Genomic DNA, 20249 nt, shown 5'->3' with positions numbered 1-20249 from the left:
ATGTAGAAACTGTTGAACTGGTGTATGTTTTGTTGTGTATACTCTCAACAACAAAATAAATAAAATAGGACACATGTATTGAGCATTTACTATGTATCAGGCACTGGGTTAAGCACTTTAAATGGAATAACTCATTAAATCCTCCCACGTATGGAATATGCACTTGGTATCATCACCTTCACTTTAAGAGGAGGAAGGAGGCAGAGAAACATTTAGTATCCTGCCCAAAGTTACACAGGTGGTAAGTGAAGAAGCAGTGATTACGTTCCCAAAATTTGGTCAAACAAGGCTTCCCTCAGGAAGTCCCAACTGAGCTGGGATTTGAAGATAACGTTAGCTAGAGAGATGGAGAGTGAAGAACCACTCAGGCAACAGGCAGAGGGAAAAGCATGTTCGAAGGTCCCGCGGAAGGCAAGAGTATGGAATATACCAGGAACTTAAAAAAGACCATGAGGCTGGGGAGAGAGCAGTGAGAATCTGGGATGACAGGAGTGAAGGGAAGAGGGTATTGAGTAGGGAGTGAGTAATCCAGGCAACACATGACGCTGTGTATGGAGAGAAGTAAACGAATTTAAGAAACACATGTGGAGGTAAGATATACAGGACTTGGTGAAGTAAATGGACATACAGGATGATGGAGGACGTCACAAGAATGATTTCTCAATCTCTGGCTAGCATAATTTAACCGACAATGGTGCCATTCACCAAAATAAAGAACCCTGACAGACCCAGACTAAGGAAGATAACGGGTTTGCTTTTGGCATGTTGAATTTGAGATGCCTTTGAGATATCCGGTAAACAGGCTTGTTTTCAGCATAAAGGCAGCTCGGGACAACGAAATGTGTGAACGATTGCCATACATAGATGGTTATGAGGTTGCCTTGGAAGAGGATGGCCTAGAAGAGAGCCTCGAGTCAACAAAATTTACAAAGATCAACCAAGCTGCCCCACAGGAGCCAAACGAAGAGAGTGTAACCACAAGAAAGCGATGCTCAACAGACTGAGAACGCTGCTGAGAACTCAGGTAAGTTGAAAACTGAAAAGTATCTGTTGGATTTAACGACGTGGAGACCACCAATAACTTAAGCCAGAGATATTTCTATAGCGATCGGGGGATGATCGATTGGAGCATGTTAACGAGTTAATGCGAGGTGAAGCAATGAAATAGCTGAAAACAACTTTGCAGAAGTTTGGCTGAGATGGGGAAAAGGGAGGAGACAGTGGCAGGCGCAGGGAAATCGGGGAGTCAGGTGTTTATTTTGTTTTCTTAGATACGAAACACGTGACCATGTTTAAAAGACGATGGTAAAATCCTTCGACGAATGAGTGATGGACCCTACAAGAAAGACACCTCGGCGGTTCCCCTCCGCCATCTACTCCCCTTGAGTCCTCTCCCCACCGCCCCCAGATCCCCTCCGCTCCTCCACTCCGCACATCTCCAAACTCCCTGCCTCCAGGGCCCACAGCTCCCCGTCCCGCTCGCCCGGCTGCCAGGCGGCCGCTCACCGCAATGGCCCCCTCGCTCAGATGGCCGACCATGGCTCCCCCGCGTTAACTCCGGCGCTCCGGCTCCTCCGCAGCCCCCACTCCGCTCCCCGGCGTCCCGCGCTCTCCAAAACGATTGGCCCAAAGAGTTGCGCGCGCCACGCCACCTCCCGACGTGCGTGCGGCGCCGGGGCGGGCCCAGGGGCCAAGCAGCAACCGGACTGGCCGAGACGCGGTGGACGGCCCACGTGACCCGCCCAAGGGCGTGCGGGGTCTTGTCGCGGGACGATGGGGCGTGGGGGCGGAGCGCCGAGCCGCAGGAGGTGCCAAGAGTTGCGCGGAAACAGCTAATGGCGCCAGGGGCCCAGTTCCGGGAGCTTCCCGAACGGGCTCTTGGGAGCGTACCCAGCGCTGTCTTTAGGGGGAGACAGACTGGCAGCCCGGAGGAGAGCTAGAGCTGTTCCCTGGGAACTCTGCTGCTAAATATAGGCAAAGCAGTGACTTTGTTCCTTGGCCAGCCCAGTGCGAACGCCTGCCGGTGCCAGGCCTTGAGCTTGGCACTGTGGGGGCCTCTGAAGGTAAATAAGACCCAGCTCCTGCCCTCAGAGGAGAGCACAGTCTGTCGGGGGAGTAGCCACCGTGAGTAGCCCAAACTAAAAGTAGGTATGCACCGGACAGACACAAAGTATACTGCAATCATAGATGGAAGATCAAGGGAAGGCTTCCAGGAGGAGGTGCCGTATGAATACAACCTGGAAGGATGTATGGGAGTTTACCAGGTGAACACCCAGTGAGAGTAGGGTGAACCTGGCCGAATGAATAGACTCTGCAAAAATTTTGGAGAGATGAAATAGCCTCGCAAACTGGGGGACAAGAGGTAGCTTATGAGTATTTCAGTATGGTAGAGTACAGAGAAGGAAGTGCACTTGAGAATTAGAAAGGAAGCCAAGGGTCAAATAATGAAGAGTTGGTACTGGTCTTCCCTGTGTACTAGGAAGAGCATTGATGCATTTAAGGCAGAGGACTGACATCTTTCTCAAAGTCGGGGGAAACTGAGGGCAAGGAGACTAGTTATGATGCTGGAAAGGATGTCAGGCAAGGGATCTTGAGGCCTGTACTGAAAGAATGGCCTGGGAATTGAAGGAGAAAACTGAACCGTAGGAGAGAAATCTTTGTTAACTGAATAGTTGCCGGGATGAGTAAAAAAGAAAAATCTGGTGGCTCCCAGACTTCTGACTTGAGCAACTTAAGTAGGTAGAGCTTCCAAGAGGACAGTGATGGTAGCTATCTACTCTGATTCATCATGGATTAGCAATCACCTAACGTGGTACCTGGAATGTAGTAGGCTTTCAGTTTTTTTTTTTTCAGTTACTATTGAGTGAGTTGGTGTGAGAAGATATAGATCCTTCCTCAGACATTTGTTATAAAACAACAAAAACCTGCTGCCTTCAAGTCGATTCTGACTCAGAGCAACCATACAGGACGGAGTAGAACTGCCCAATGGGGTTTCCAAGGAGCGGCTGGTAGATTCAAACTGCCAACCTTTTGGTTAGCAGTTGAGCTCTTAACCACTGCCCCACGAGACAACAAAACATCCATATAAACAAATATAGAAAAGACCCAAAGAATTGCTTTTTTTTTTTTGCGTTAACTTTGCTTGAATAAAATCTTAATTGTCTGGCATTGTGCATTTATAGAAATCTGATTCCTTATTACTCATTTTACAGATCTAAAGTAGCATGGATCTGCCTGTGGATGAGTGGAAAGCATATATACTCAGGAAGTGGGCTTTGCTCCCGACGTCCATTCGGGACACAATTTCTACAGCAGGGACTTTGAGTGATGTCTTCCTTCACTGCTCTTCGCTTTTTCAGTAAGTGACTAGAAGTGATCTGGAACTTGCTCTCTTTTGTTTGCTCTGAAGTAATACCTCTTTTTGTGGAAAGTTTAATTTCAGACTTTTGTGTTTTGGGGGCATTCAACAATTCTTCCTGTTTCCAGTCTTTTCTAACCCACAATCATAGAACCAAAAAAAAAAAAAAAACCCAAACCAAACCCGTTGCTGTCGAGTCGATGCCAACTCATAGCAACCGTACAGAACAGGTAAGGATGACTATTTAGCTTTCTCTGTGTCAGTGTTGTATTTCAGTAACTCGGTGCCTTGCTATAGTCACTAGGTTGTGAACGTTGCCATCTCCCAAAGGATATGGTGGAGATTTACTAGCTGCATGTGAAATTTTGTTAAGTGCTCAAATTTGGAAAGGACCTTATAGGTCATATAGTTTAACTCCAGCAGTTTTCAAACTCTCTTGACTGCACCTTCAGTAAGAAATACATTTTACACCACAATCTACTACACACATATGTAGAAAACAGAAATAGGAATTTCCTGAAACTTCATTCATTCAGTAAATACCTATTAATCATCTACGTTATGCCAGGTACAGTGCTAGATACTTGGAATAATTAGCGAACAGAATAGTCAACAGTTGTGGAGCTTAATTCTATCAAGGAGGGAGAGACAATAAACATCACGAAGTATGTAATATATTAAAAGTGATAGGTACAGTAAGGGAAAGAAAAAAAAAGTGGAACAGGGTAGGAGAAATAGGCAGTGCCAGGAGCAAGAGTGCAGGTGGTAGTATTAAGTAGGGTGGTCAGGGTATGCCTTATTGAAAAAGTGAAACCTGAGCAAAGATTGGAGGTAAAGGAGTCAACAAGCTAAGAGAAGAGCATCTCAGGCAGAGACTAGAGCTAAGACCCTACGCTGGGAATGTGTCTGGCATGTTGAGGGAACAGCAGGGAGGCTAATGTGGATGAACAGAGTAAGCCAGAGGGAGAGTAGTAGGAAACAAGGCTAGAGATATAATGGGGCAGGCATGGGGATTGGGGGAGAGCAGATGGCACGGATCATGTAGACCCTGGTAAGGGCCTTGTCTTTTTACTCTGAGTAGGAAGCTTTTGCGGGGTGTAGTAGGCAGAATTCTAAAGATGGCCCCCCAAGATTCCTGTCCCCTGGTTATTCAATCTGACACTAATCTAGGGACTGCAATGAAGGGATTTTGCAGATGTAATTAAAGTCCCAAGTCAGTTGACCTTGAGATATGGAGCTTATCTGAGGATGCCTGCCCCAATCAGGTGAAACTTTTCAATGCAGAGCATTTTTCCCAACTGTTAACAGAAGGGGAAGTCAGAGAGATTCAAAGCATGGCAGGATTCAGTGTGCTATTGCTAGCTTTGAAGATGGAGGGGGCCGCATGGCAAGGAATGCCAACATCTTCCAGAAGCTCAGAGTGGCCCTTGGCTGACAGCCAGCAATGAACTGGGGACCTCAGACCTACAACCACAAGGAATTGGATTCTGCCACTAGTCTGAATGAGCTTGGAATTGGATTCTTCCCCTGATCTCCCAGATAAGAGCCCACCTTGACTTCAGCCTTGTAAGTCCCTAAGCAGAGAATTCAGCTCAGCCTTCTTTCATTCTGACCTATAGACCTGTGAGGTAATAAACGAGCTTTGTTTCAAGCTGCTGAGTTTGGCAATTTGTATGAAGCAATAGAAAGCAAATGCACAGAGTTTTGAGAGAAGAGTGATATGATTGTTTTTTAAAACAGGGGGCTGCAACCTACAGCCTGCAGGCTAAATCCAGCCCACTGCCTTTTTTTTAGGGGGGGGGGAGAACCTGGTGGCACAGTGGTTAAGTGCTACAGCTGCTAACCAAAAGATTGGCAGTTCAGATCCGCCAGGCACTCCTTGGAAACTCTATGGGGCAGTTCTGCTCTGTCCTGTAGGGTCACTATGAGTCGGAATCAACTCAACAGCAGTGGGTTTGATTTTTTTGGTTTTGGCCTGTTTTTGTATCGCCCAACTAAGAATAGTTTCTACACATAAACATTTGCAACCAATTTAATGATGGAGAACACTGACCTTGAACCCCAATTAAGTAAAATGTTATCATTAAAAATTTTTTTCTCATGAGTAGACCTGCATTACAAAACATTGTACACAATTATTATGTTTTTAATTTTGTCAACAAAAAATTGTGGAAATTTGTTTTCTCTCCTGTACCTACATAATGTCTTTGATTTTGCCTCTTGGCCTGTAAGGCCAGGGTATTTACTGTCTGGCCCTCTAAGAAAAACTTACTGACCCCTGTTTTAAAGGATTACGCTTACTGCTGTGTTGAGGATAAACTAGGGGGGAAGGAGAAAAGCAGAGAGACCTGTTGGGTAGGTACTGCATCAGTCCAGGTAAGAGATGAGATAGTAGCTTGGACCAGGGTGGTAGCCTTGGTTACAGATTGGACTGTTGTGATCCACAGGGTTTTCATTAGCGATTTTTGGAAGTAGATCACCAGACCTTTCTTCCTAGTCTGTCTTAGTCTGGAATCTCTGCTGAAACCTGTTCATCATCATAACAACATACAATCCTCCACAGACAGGTGGTGGTTGCATTGGCCTGCAATTGAACCCTGTTCTCCCATATGAAAGGTGGGCATTCTGCCTGACAGATGGGACGTGATGTGTTAGAGAATGAGAGAAATAAAAAAATAACTCTAGGGACTTTAGCCTAAAGGGTCAAACGTGGAAGAATAAAATTGCCATCACCTAGAAAGGCTGCAGATGGAGCTGTTTTGGGAAGGAAGATCAGGAGTTTACGTTTAGATACGTGGAAATTGAGATGTCTGAGTGGAGTTTAGGAGGCCTGAGCTACAGATACAGATTTGAGAATTGTAAATGACATTTAGAGGCATGAGACTGGATGAGCTCACCAAGGAAGAGGGCGTAGATGCTTACTAAATGTGATGTACTTTGGTATTTTCTGCTTCTTTCAATTAAAAAAAAAAGCTAATCCAGGCCCACTAAATTGATTTCATGACTCACTGAGTCCTGACCTCCAGTTTGAAAAACAGTGGAAAGCACTACAGGATCTGTGAATTGCCTTTACAGGGTTTCCAAAAATGATGGAGAACTGCTGATGAAACCAGTTTTTCCATGATAAATTGATACAGCTTCCTAGCAGCAAAGTGTAATAATCCACAAGAATCATATTGAAGTTTCAGTGCACTGAAAAGGAATATGAATCAAAGAAGAGTATTTGCCTCGTCATTTAATATTGGAGTTCCTCAAGACGCCAGCCTAGGCTCTTTTTCCTTTTCCCTCAGTATTCTCTCCCGAGGCAGTCTCATCCACACTGATGACATCAGTTGCCTCCCTATATGCTGATTACCCTTAAAAAAAAATCTCCAGTCCTGACCTGTCGTCTAAGACTCAAGTATCTAAATCTAGCTGCCTACTTGAGAATCTCAAGATCCTTAAAATTCAGCATTTCCAAAATCAAGTTCATGATTCTGCTCTCAAAACGAGATCCCTGTCTGGTGATCCCTCTAATACGTTCATACAATATGTTCACTTCCTAAAACTAGAAACCTAAGAGCCATTCTATATTAAAAACTGAGCTCAAGTTTTCCCCCCTCAACATACACACCTATATCAGATCCTCTTCTGTGATCCCTTGGTGAATTGCAATACCATCTGTCCAGTTGGTACCCAGACTGATAGCATGCTTGGTTTTTCCTTCTCCTCACACTCTATATTAAAGTCATTCCTAAGTTTTGTCTGTTGTACCTGCTAGGTTTCTCTGAAATTTGGCAAATAGAACTTCTGCTTCTGAGTAGGATGTAATAGATCACAGCAAGCAATACTTGCATCACAACTAAAAATGATAAACTATAATAGTCATATTTTTAAAGACATCGAGAGCAGCAAGGACTAGATGGCTAAAATTCCATAGAGGGAAGACCCCTTCCTAAGTGATCACTGGTCGTTTTCATTTTCGGAGGATAATTGCAGGCTGAGGATCAGGCTAGGCCCAAGCAGAGGAACTAACATTAGGGAAACAGAAACCAGCACACTTTTGGCAGTCATTTGGGGCTGATGTAGTAGATTGGAAATCAGAAGAGGCCCAAACTCAAGACCCGAATATAAAGTCGGCTTTCCTTATAGCATATTTACTAAGTTCATGGTAGAAGATGTCATCAGCTTCTGTAGGGCTTCTACCACAATGTCAAAAATACAAAAAATTACTAGACATTGAAAGAGGCATGAAAATAACCAACAATTAAGAAAAAAAGTAAACCTTAGAAATAGGTCAACCAATGATCCACATACAGGAATTAATAGACAAGGATTGTTAAATAACTAATAGAGGAAAAAATGGACAAAATAGATGGAAAGACGTATTTCATCAGATAATTGGAATCTATAAAAAAGAATCAAATGCATTTTTTAGAACTTAATTTATAAGTTTGACGGCAGTTGGACATGGTAGGACACAGGATTAGTGAATTAGTTTGTGGCTGAAAGGTGAGCGTGGTGAAAGAGGAGGCCAGAGAGACAGGCAGTGATCAGATCAGATTGCACAGTCTTACAGGCTATAATAAATTAAGAATATTAATCCTTATCCTAAGAACAAAAGACACTCTTTAAAGGTTTTAAGTGAGGGTAGTATTTTAAGTGATTTGTTTTTTGATAAATGATTCCTGCTGTGATGTAGAGACTACACCGGAGGGAGGCAAAGATGGACTTCAGAAATCAGTTAAGCTATTGTGGTCTAGCTAAGAGATGACCTTGATTTGGATAGGAAAATATATGCAGATACACAAAGACACACCTTTCAAGTTCAGAGTTGGCATCTTTACCTTTGTGCCAGCAACTAGCACAGTGTCTGGCACATAGTAGGGATTCAGATACTAGTTGAATTAAATAATAAGTTTAGTTTTAAGCCTTGCCAGTTTAGGTACTAGGTACAATTAGGGTTATACTTTTTTTTTTTTGGCAAATGTTAGTAAGATACAAATACATTATCATTATAAAAGCTAGAAACAATATTTAATAAAGTAAAACATTAAAGTTTTTCCCTTACCCTTCTCTTCACACTGTTTCACATAGGTAATCACAGTTTATTAGGCCTTTCTAGTCCTTTTTGTTTATTCACATACATTTGTAGATAAATATAACATATTTTCCTTTATTAGGTTATATGTATTTTTAGGAGTTTTCCTTTTTCCAACATCACATCTCAATTTTTTTTTTCTTCAATATTACTGTGGTAAAATACATCTGGTGTAAAATGTATCATTTTAACCAATTTAAGTATACATTTCATTGACATTAATTACATTCACAGTGCTGTACAACCATTGCCACTGTTTCCAAAATGTTTTCATCATCTTAAATGGAAAGTCTGTACCACTAAGCAATAACTCCTGATTCTTCTTAGCCCTCCATAACGTCTAATCTACTTCTGTCTGTATGAATTTACCCATTCTAGATACTGCATATAAGTGGAATCATATAGTATTGGTTCTTTTGTGTCTGGCTTATTTCACTTAACATAGCATCTTCAGGGTTTGTCCATGTTGTGGCATGTATCAGAACAATATTCCTTTTTATTGCTGGATAATATTCCATTGTCTATACCATGTTTTGTTTATCCATTCATCCATTGATGGGCATTGAGTTGTTTCCACCGTTGACATTATGAATAATGCTGCTATGAACATAGGTATATGTCTTAGTTACCTGGTGGTGCTATAACAGAAATACCACAAGTGGATGACCTTAACAAATAAATTTATTTTCTCACAGTTTAGGAGGGTAGAAGTCCAAATTCAGAGCACCAACTCTAGGGGAAGGCTTTCTTTCTCTGTCCGCTCTGGAGGAAGGTGCTTATCTTTTTTCAACATCTCCAGGCCTGGCATTCTTTGGAGATCTCCAGGTGTCTTGGCGTCAGTCTTCTCCTGGGCCTAAATGTTCACTCCGCTCCCAGCTCTTCTTTTTTGCTGGTAGAGAAGTCCCTCTCCTCTGCTTGCTTCTCTCTCCTGTCATCTCTTGTAAGATAAGAGGTGTGACTTAAGGAAGGGTGTGACTTGAGTGAGGGTGTGACTCTAGTCTTGTATGGCTGTGACTCAAGATACACCCCATACTAATCCTGTCTCATTAACATATAGAAGTTAAGGTTTACAGCACATCACAGAATGGAGGATAATTATGTCAGATTATAAAATGGAGGACAACCACACAACACTGGGAGTCATGGCCTAGCCAAGTTGACACATATTTTTGGGGAACACGATTCAGTCCATGACAGTGTACAATACCTCAGTCTTTTTAACAACCACATGATATTGCAAGTATAAAACCAAACCAAAACCCATTGCCATCCAGTTGATTCCGACTCATAGTGACCCTATAGGACAGAGTAGAACTGCCCCATAGAGTTTCCAAGGAGCAGCTGGTGAATTCAAACTGCTGACCTTTTGATTAGCAGCCGGAGCACTTAACCACGACGCCACCAGGGTTTATTGCTAGTATAGTTATACCACAATTAGTGGTGAAGTTGACCATGAGTAGTGTATGAAAATCATCACTTTTCCATATCCTCACCAGCTTTAGAAAGCAAGAGGCTTTAATTTTTTTAATCTCAATGACAAAAAAAAAGTCTCGTTTTACCTTATATTTTTCTGATTAGTAGTGAAGTAAAGTATGTTTTCAGATATTAAAACCCATTTGTATTTCTTCTGTGAATTGCTTATTTGTAACCTTCACTCATTTTTTCTAGGGAGTCGTTTGTCTTTCTCTCATTAATTTATAGGAGGCCTTTAAAAGCCTAGCTATATAATCCTTTGCTGTATAAGTTACTAATTTTTCTCCTGGTCTGTTATTTATCTTTTATGGCTTCTAGGTTATATATGTCTTACTTAGGGTGGCTTACTGTACCCTAAGATTATAAAAATATTATTTTTTCTTAACATTTTTAAGTAGCTTTGTGTTTTATTTTTGGATCTCTAATCCATCTGAAATTTACTTTTATGTATGATATGAGGGAGTGTTCTATTTTTTTTTTTCTAATTTCTCCACAGCTTTTATTGACTGGCCCATCCTTTACTCAGTACTTCAAAATGCCACAATTATTAAAAATTAAATTCCCATTTATTCATAAACCTGTTTCTATACTATTTCTATGCCAAAACTAAAAGGTTTTAATTACTGTGATTTTATAGTATCATATTAGAACTCTTTGAATTGTAAGGGTTAGAAACCCTGCACAGATTAGGAATTTTATCAGCAATGAAGATAGGTTGTCCAAAGGCATCCATTTTCAGGCTGGGTTGTATCCAGGGGTGCAAATAATGTCATTCAGACTCTCTCTCTTCATCTCACACGTAATCTCTCCACCTGGTAGGCACCATTAACCATTGGCAGCACCAGGCACATGCTGATACCTTAATTCCCCCAAAGGGAAGGAAAACCTGATTCCACAATAGTTTTAGCAGAAAAGTTCCAAGTTCAGCTGTGGTCAGCCTAGCTTTGGTCATACGCTCATCCTTCACCCAAAGGTGTGGGGCTCCTTGGATTGGCCGGGCCTGGATCACAGGCCCAACCCTGTTGGAGTCTGCCTCACCTCAGCCACATGGAGTGGCTTCACCGCTGAGACTTTATTACCAGAAGTTGGAGGAAAGCAAGCCTCCAGTACAGATGTGATTTTGCTATCATATTAGGCCCAGTTTCCCCTGACACGCACACACGCTTGTTCTTTTTTAAAAATGTCTTGACTGTTTTGCGTATATTTCCCCCATGTGAACTTTAGAGTTGGCTTGTCAAGTTCCATAAAAAATGTCACTGGGTTTTTGACTGGAATTGTGTTGGATTTATAGATTCACTCAGGGAATCCTGACATCTTTACAGTATTAAATTTCCTCATCCAAGTAACAGATATGTCTTGCCATTTATTTAGGGCAGCTTTTATGTCCGTAAGTAAAGTTTTATAGTTTTCTTTATATAGGTCTTGCACATTTTCTGCCAGATTGTACTTATTGTAAGATTTTTGTTGTTATTGTAAGACTTTTTTCCTCAGTTACATTCTCTAAGTGATGATTGCTAGTGTAAGTAAAGAGCCCTGGTGGCACAGTGGTTAAGAGTATGGCTACTAACCGAAAGGTCGGCAGTTTGAATCCACCAGCTGCTCCTTAGAAACCATATGGCGCAGTTCTATCCTGCTCTGTAGGGTTGCTATGAGTTGGAATCGACTCGATGGCAATGGATTTGGTTTTGGTTTGGTTTGGTGGCACAGTGGTTAAAGCACTCAGCTGCTAACCAAAAGGTGGCAGTTTGAACCAACCAGCCGTTCAGTGGAAGAAAGATGTGGCAGCCTGCTTCTGTAAAGATTTACAGCCTTGGAAACCCTAGGGGACAGTTGTATTCTGTTCTGCAGGGTCACTATGAGTCGGAATTGAGTCGATGGTGGTGAGTTTGGTTTGGGTTTAGTGTAAATAAAAGGAAATTTTTTCTCATCTAATAATTGGCCGGTTAACCAACTTTTATATTATTTCATCATTTTTATGTCAGTCCACTTGGAGTTTTCAGATAACTTATTATATCTACAAATAGTAATCCTCCTTTCTGATATTTTAGCTCTTATTTTTCAAATTATCATGGCATTAGCTAAAACTTCCTTATCACTTGTCTGTCAGTTTGTCGTACTATGGTGGCTTACATGTTACTGTGATGCTGAAAGCTGTGCCACCAGTATTACAGCAGTATTTCAATAGTATTTCACCATCAGGGTCACCCGTGGTAGATGAGTTTCATCAGAGCTTACAGACTAAAACAAACTTGGAAGAAGGACGCGGTGATCTACTTCCAAAAAAAATTGGCCAGTAAAAACCCTATGGATAGCAGCAGAATATTGATGTGGATTGGAAGACGAGCCGCTCATCTTTTTTCTCTGTATGCAGAGCAGATAATCTGGGAAGCTGGACTATATGAAGAAGAGAACACAGCATTAGGATTGAAGGAAGATTTATTAACAACCTGCGATATGCAGATGACACAACCTTGCTTACAGAAAGTAAAGAGTATTTAAAGCACTTACTGATGAAGAGCAAGGACTACAACCTTCAGTTGGGATTACACCTCAACATAAAACAAAAATCCTCACAACCAGACTAATAAGCAGCGTCATGATAAACGGAGAAAAGATTGAAGTTGTCAAGGATTTCATTTTACTTGGATCCACAATCAACGCCCCATGGACGCAGCAGTCAGGAAATCAGACGACACGTTGCATCGGACAAATCTGCTATAAAAGACCTCTTTAAAGTCTTAAAAAGTAAAGATGTCACTTTGAGAACTAAGGTGCGCCTGACCCAAGCCATGGTGTTTTCAGTTCGCTCATATGCATGTGAAAGCTGAACAGTGATTAAGGAAGACCCAAGAAGAATTGATGCCTATGAATTATGGCATTGGTGAAGAATATTGAATATACCAAGAGCTGCCAGAAGAATGAACAAGTCTGTCCTGGAAGAAGTATAGCCAAAATGCTCCTTAGAAGCAAGGATGACGAGACTTCGTTTCACTTAACTTCGGATGTGTTATCAGGCGGGGTCAGTCCCTGGAGAAAGATACCATGCTTGGTAAAGTAGAAGGCCAGGGAAAAAGAGAAAGACCCTCAGTAAGATGTATTTACACAGTGGCTGCAACATGGGCTCAAACATAACAATGATTGTGAGGGTAGCGCAGGACCGGGCAACATTTCGTTTTGTGGTACATAGTAGGGTCTCTGTAAGTTGGAAGCTACTCGACAGCACCTAATAACAGCAACAGTTAGAGCCCCCAGTATGATGTTAAATAGTAACAGCCATTTAGGTAGCAGCCATTTAGGACATTTGCCATCATTTCATAGTAGAGACCCTTTTTTAGTTTAAGGAAGTTGTCCTGTATTTCTAGGTACTGAAGTTTTTCTCATAAACAAGTGTTGAGTTTTATCAATTAATTTTTTGTATATTTTGGGGTGATTGATCGTTTTCTTTTTATTCTTTAATCTGTTATTGTAGGGTATATAGCAGTACATTTACTGTAGTTAAACAGTTTGGCAGTTAAATCCTATTGGTTATAATATATCATTTTTGTAACACATTGCTAGACTCCATTTGCTAGTATTAGGATTTTTGTATCTTTGTTCCTAAGTGACATTAGCCTACATGTTCTATTTTGTGCTCTTAATTGTCGACTCTTGGTATCAGGGTTATGGTAGACTCATCAAATGAATTGGAGAGCTTCTCATCTTTTTTTTTTTTTTTCTTTTTCCTCTCTTTTTGTTTGTTTTTAGTTCTTTTCTGTTTCTTACATTATTCCCATTCCCTCCGGGGCCTTCTTTTCTCTTTGTTTCTCTCAGGCTCAGTCATGTTGGAGACTCTCCTAGGAGTGGAACATCCTTATCTATTCATATGTTTAAGAATAAGACACTGAAAAGTCACATGGGTGCTGTGTGTACGTGGGTGGGATTCTCAGTGGCCAAGCTTGTTGTTTGGATGCTCACAGGAGCTGGGGACCGCCACCTGCCTGTTTTCTGGGGCTACTCAATTTTCCTGAGAAGAAACCCCCCATCTCCTGGCTGATGGGGTAGACCCCAGACTCTGAATATTTTCTGTTGGTGGTGGAGGGTCAGCTGTTACAGAAGTGGATTTAGAGATCATCCCCTTATTCTGGTACTAGGTCTCACTCTTGCCTTCTGCCACACCTGGCCCCTTGGGGACCACCTCTCAGGGTTTCCTCAGAGTCCAATAAGCCCTTTTTTTTTTAATTGTGCTTTAAGTGAAAGTTTACAAATCAAGTCAGTCTCTCATATAAAAACTTACATACACCTTACTACATAACTCCCAATTACTCTCCCCGCCATGAGACAGCCCGCTCCCCCCTTCCAGTCTCTCTTGACCATTTTGCCAGCTTCTAACCCCGTCTACCCTCTCATCTCCCCTTCAGACAGGAGATTCCAACATAGTCTCAAGTGTCCACCTGATGCAAGTAGCTCACTCCTCACCAGCATCCCTCTCCAACCCGTTGTCCAGTCCAATCCCTGTCCGACGAGTTGGCTTTGGGAATGGTTCTTGTCCTGGGCCAACAGAAGGTTTGGGGACCGTGACCACTGGGGTCCTTCTAGTCTCAGTCAGACCATTAAGTCTGGTCTTTTTATGAGAATTTGGGGTCTGCATCCCACTGTTCTCCTGCTCCCTCAGGGGTTCTGTGTTGTGTTCCCTGTCAAGGCAGTCATCAGTTGTGGCTGGGCACCATCTAGTTCTTCTGGTCTCAGGATGATGTAGCCTCTGGTTCATGTAGCCCTGTCTGTCTCCTGGGCTTGTAATTACCTTGTGTCCTTGGTGTTCTTCATTCTCCTTTGATCCAGGTGGGTTGAGACTCCTTGATGCATCTTAGATGGCCACTTGCTAGCGTTTAAAACCCCAGACGCCATTCTTCAAAGTGGGATGCAGAATGTTTTCTTAATAGATTTTGTTATGCCAATTGACTTAGATGTCCCCTGAAACCATGGTCCCCAAACCCCTGCCCCTGTTTCGCTTACCTTCAAAGCATTCAGTTTATTCAGGAAACTTCTTTGCTTTTGGTTTAGTCCAGTTGTGCTGACCTCCCCTGTGTTGAGTGTTGTCCTTCCCTTCTCCTAAAGTAGTTCTTATCTGCTATCTAATCAGTAAAATACCCCTCTCCCACCCTCCCTCCCCCCGTCGTAACCACAAAAGGATGTGTTCTTCTCAGTTTAAACTATTTCTGAAGATCTTTTAGTAGTGGTCTTATACAATATTTGTCCTTTCGCAACTGACTAATTTCACTCAGCATAATGCCTTCCAGGTTCCCCCACGTTATGAAATGTTTCACAGATTCATCACTGTTCTTTATCGATGCGTAGTATTCCATTGTGTGAATATACCATAATTTATTTATCAATTTTTTATCCATTCATCCGTTGATGGGCACCTTGGTTGTTTCCATCTTTCTGCTGTTGTAAACAGTGCTGCAGTAAACATGAGTGTACATATATCTGTTTGTGTAAAGGCTCTTATTTCTCTAGGATATATTCCGAGGAGTGGGATTGCTGGATCGTATGGTAGTTCTATTTCCAGCTTTTTAAGGAAGCACCAAATCGATTTCCAAAGTGGTTGTACCATTTTACATTCCAACAAGTGGTGTGTAAGTGCTCCAGTCTCTTCACAGCCTTTCTCATCTTTTTCTGTGCTCTAAAATAGCGTATATAATGTAGGGATTATGTGATCTTAAAGGCTGATAGGAAAATCCTGCAATGCTATGTAGACCTGATGCCTTATTTCAGTAGAAATATTTCCCTTTTTTAGTTTAAATTTTTATCAAAGTAGCATACTTACATATAGTTTAAGTAGTCGAATAGTACTTCAAAGTTTATAAAGTAAAACAGCAACCTTCTGTCCCACCCATCTCCATTCTTAATTCCTCTTCTCCAGAAACAACTATTTTAAATTATTTTAACTGTTTCTTCTAGAATTTAATTTTACATTTTTAAATAGTGTGCTGTTACTGCTATTAAATAGTATGCTATTCTTGACTTTTTAGTTTTGGATGTCAAATTTAGCTCTCTCAAGCCACAAGTCGTGTATGTACTTTGTTTTTCCATCATTGTTTCATTATAACTATATTATCACTTATTCTATAACATAACTAATGTAATATAGTTTTGTCTAAACCAGTGTTCAATGCATACATTATCATGACTGTGTACTTCTCACGTGAACCATGATGTATGCTTTGAATTACATTTCCTTTCTCGTCCAACTCTTGTTTACTCTGTTAATAATTACCTCCATGTTTATTTGCCGTATGTAACCACTGTCACTATTTCATCCCCAAACTTCCCTACTTAAGAACAAGTTAGCTCTGAAGAGTTGTTCATATAACTATGTAATCCTAATCCAAAGTGACCAAAAAGGTCTAAATTTCTGATCTGCATATAGACACCCATTAAATAAAAGTATGAATTAGCCCTTTAAAATTTAAAAGCAGGCATACTCTTTTCTTTCTTGCCAATTTACGTTCCTTGAGGGATGTTTTCCCAAAATAGGTACCTTCCATCAATATCGAAAATCTTTTGATGACCCTCCGCCTCCAGTTGATAATCTCCTAGAGTATCGTGGTGGTGTTGTTGTTGTTAGGTGCTGTCTTAGGCTGGGTTCTCTAGAGAGGCAAAACCAGTAAAGCATATTAATATATACAGAGAGAGATTTATGTGAAAGAAACAGCTCACGCGCTTGTAGAGGCCAAAATGTCCCAAGTCTATGGGTCAGGATAGAGGTTTCTCCTGATTCACATATCTGGAGGGACTGGCGAACCCCAGATCAGCAGGTGGGAGAGCAGGGCTCTGGTTCACAGGCTGTGAAGATTGACAGATTCCAAGATTGGCAGATAAGCTGCTAGTTTAAGTCTTAAGAACTGGAAGTCAGACAAAAAGGAGGCAGCTGCAGGATCCAGAGAAAGCAAAAGCCAGAATATCCACTTATATATTGATGCAGGGCACACGCTGAAGGAAACTCCCTTTCAACTGATTGGCTACTCACATCAGATCCTGTTATGGGGGTGATCACATATGAAAGCGAGAGTCTTGGCCCACCCAAGTTGACATACAATCTTAGCCATCACAGGTGCCATTGAGTTGATTCTGACTCGTAGGGATCCCATGTAACAGAGTAGAACTGCCCCATAGGGTTTCCTTCACTGTAATCTTTACAGGAACACGTCACCAGGTCCTTCTCCTGCAGAACTGCTGGCGGGGGGCGGGGGGCGGTTGAACCTCTAACCTTTTAGTTAGCAGCCATAGCATCACCAGGCCTTCTTTTAGAATGTTTGTTGTAGGAGCCTCTTTATGCTCACTCACTGCCTTACTGCTTTTTTTAAATTTTGTACTGGTTTGAGTAGAATACCTTATTGTGCCAGAAAGCAAGAAAGTAATCAAAGATTAATAGATTTACACTAAAAAAAAAAAAATCAGTGGAACACAGGAGCCAACTTGAAGGCGTCCCACTGGCCAAATTTGGGCCAATTTGAGCATCAAATAGGATAGTGATGATAGTGGTTTATAATATTGAATTTTCTTAGGTCCATAAATGATATTCAGAATATTCTGAGCAAATAATGCAAGAAACTGGACTATATGAAAAAGGACATGGCATCAGGATTGGAGGAAGACTTAACAACCTGAAATATGCAGAGGACACAACCTTGCTTGCAGAAAGCGAAGAGGATGTGAAGCACTAAGTGATGAAGATCAAAGACTATAGCCTTCAGTATGGATTATACCTCAACATAAAGAAAACAAAAATCCTCACTACTGGGCCCATAAACAACATCATGATAAATGGTGAAGAAAATGAAGTTGTCAAAGATTTCATTGTACTTGGATGAATGAACATTGCCCATGGAAGCAGCAACCAAAAAATCAAGTGACTTATTGCATTGGGCAAATCAGTGGCAAAGACCTATTTGAAGTCTTAAAACGCAAAGATTTCGCTTTGATGACTAAGGTGTGCCTGACCCAAGTCAAGGGGTTTTCAGTTGCCTCTTATGCATGCAAAAGCTAGGCAATGAATAAGGAATACCAAAAAAGAATTGACTCATTCAAATTGTGGTATTGGTGAAAAATATTGAATATACCATGGAATGCCAGAAGAACAAACAAATCAGTAATGGAGGAAGTATAGCCAGAATGCTCCTTAGAAGCAAGGATGGCGAGACTTCATCTCACATACTTTGGACATGTTATCAGAAGGAAACAACCCTTGGAGAAGGACCTCATGCTTGGTAAAGTAGAGGGTCAGCAAAAAAGAGGAAGACCTTCGAGGAGATGGATTGACACAGTGGCTGCAACAGTGAACTCAAGCATAGCAAAGACTGTGAGGATGGCACAGGACCAGGCAGTGTTTCGTTCTGTTGTACCTAGGGTCGCTATGAGTCAGAACATCACACCTAACAACAACAGCAACAACACATCATCAGGACGGACCAATCACTAGAGAAGAACAGTGCCATTTTTCCAACAGCACTTTGTGTCTGTCACATTTTGGTAATTCTCACAATATTTCAAACTATTATTATATCTGTTTTGTTAATCTGTGATCAGTGTTCTTTGATGTTACTCTTATAATTGTTTTTGGAATGCCTTGAATGGTGCCCACGTAAGATGGCGAACTTAATTGATAAATGTTGTGGGTGTTCTGATTGCTCCACCGACCATCTGTTCCCCCATCCCACTCCCTCTCCTCAGGCCTCCTATTCCTTGAGACAGGACAGTATTGAGATTAGGCCAATTAATAACCTTACAGTGGCCTCTAAAGTGTTCAAGTGAAAGGAAGAGTCAAAAAATCAAAAGCTAGAAATGATCAAGCTTAGTGAGGAAGGCATGTCAAAAGCTGAGGTAGGCCGAAAGCTAGGCCTCTTACACCAAACAGTTAGCCAAGTTCTGAATGTGAAACAGCCTTATTCTGGATAGAAGATCAAACCAGCCACAGCATTCCCTTAAGCCAAAACCTAATCCAGAACAAGCTCTAACCCCCTTTAATTCTATGAAGGCTGAGAGAGGTGAAGAAGCTGCAGAAGAAAAGTTTGAAGCTGGTGGAGGTTGGTTCATGAGGTTTCAGGAAAGAAGCCATCTCTAAAACATAAAAGTGCAAGGAGCTGCAAAACTGTGATATTCTGTCATTCCCTTTGTCTTAGGCTGGGTTCTCTAGAGGGGTAAAACCAGTAAAGTGTATAAACATATATAAAGATTTCTATCAAGGAAATGGCTCATGAGATTGTAAAGGCTGGAAAGTCCCAAGTCCGTGGGTCAGGCAGGAGGCTTCTCCTCTGACTCACGTAGCTACAGGGGCTGGCAAACCCAAGATCAGCAGGTCAGACAGCAGGGCGCTGGCTCACAGGCTGTAGAGACTGATGAATCCCAAGATCAACAGGCAGGACGGCAGGTAAGCTGCTACTCAAGTCTCAAGAACCGGAAGTCAGGTATACAGGAGCCAGCTGCAGTATCCAGAGTGAGCGAAAGCCTGTGACCCTTGCCGGAAAATCCACCTATGTTGGTTGCAGGCCACACCCGCAAAGAAACTCCCTTTCAACTGATTGGCTGCTCACAGCAGATCCCATCATGGAGGTGATTACATCATTATACGACTGCCAGGTTACATCATAACTGTCAAACTACTGAGAAAAATGGCCCAACAAAGTTGACACACAACCTTGACAATCACAATCTTTTTATTTACTAGATAAATATTTTTACAGTAATAAATGAGATCAGCTTTTTACTATGAGGTAACAAAAGGAAAGGCAGGATAAATGCTTGTTTCTTTCCTTTACCTACAAGTTTTCAAAATGAGTTGGTTTCCTAGCATCTTCCAAAGATAAGCAATGAATTGAGATTTCTTTTAGTATTGTTATAAAATAATGAATATAAACATATATGATGTGTTTTAATCCATTGTAGTTATTATCGCTATTAATACACAAATTGCCCTATCTTTAGCCACTGGGAACTTTCTCAACTTGGCTCCCATGTCTTTTTAATGGGACTCTTATAGTCTTTGAGAGCTTCCATGCTTTCTGATATGAAAAGATGTTCTAGGTTCATCTTGTATATTTCCAGACTCAGACCTGGAAGCAGCCTTTCCTCTAAAGAGCTGATTCCTTTTCATATAGACCATAGAATTTTTCCTTGTTGTATTTTTACATTTCTGTTTTCTGGACCAGGATTTCTAACTGTGGGTTGTGCCTTATTAGTAGGCCATTTATTCAGTTTAGTGGATTGCAGCCAGCATCTTTTTCCCGTAATGGAATGGAATTGAAGATTTCAGAGTGCATTGTGCAACAGCCACTGACAAAGAGCTGTGTTAGAGAAGGC

General features: G+C 41.5%; 2 protein-coding genes across 9 annotated transcripts in view; one reads left to right on the top strand and one right to left on the bottom strand.

The window, feature by feature from the left end:
* Window positions 1–1623, bottom strand: part of RPA1 (replication protein A1) — a 61681-nt gene extending 60058 nt beyond the window's left edge. The window contains exon 1 of the mRNA XM_003416816.4: window positions 1507–1623. Coding sequence (XP_003416864.2) covers window positions 1507–1539 — 33 coding nt within the window. The 5' untranslated portion in view covers window positions 1540–1623. The remainder of the gene's footprint in view (window positions 1–1506) is intronic.
* Window positions 1624–1793: 170 nt separating this feature from the next.
* SMYD4 (SET and MYND domain containing 4) overlaps window positions 1794–20249 on the top strand; it is a 49689-nt gene continuing 31233 nt past the window's right edge. For 4 of the 8 annotated variants that reach the window (XR_002787412.2, XR_002787411.2, XM_023556269.2 and 1 more), the window contains exons 1-2: window positions 1794–2063; window positions 3213–3358. Coding sequence is in view for 6 of the 8 variants with exons in the window: in XM_023556269.2 (XP_023412037.1) it covers window positions 3225–3358 (134 nt within the window). In the remaining 2 variants the exon portion in view is untranslated. Of the gene's footprint in view, window positions 2265–3212; window positions 3359–12282; window positions 12931–20249 lie in introns of those variants that run through there. The other 4 variants (XM_023556267.2, XM_023556268.2, XM_023556266.2 and 1 more) reach the window with 4 other exon arrangements.

Source organism: Loxodonta africana, chromosome 18 (genome assembly GCF_030014295.1).
Source record: "Loxodonta africana isolate mLoxAfr1 chromosome 18, mLoxAfr1.hap2, whole genome shotgun sequence".
NCBI lineage: Eukaryota > Metazoa > Chordata > Mammalia > Proboscidea > Elephantidae > Loxodonta > Loxodonta africana.
Note: the sequence above shows the minus strand (reverse complement) of the source record. Positions and strands in the feature narration are given on the sequence as shown.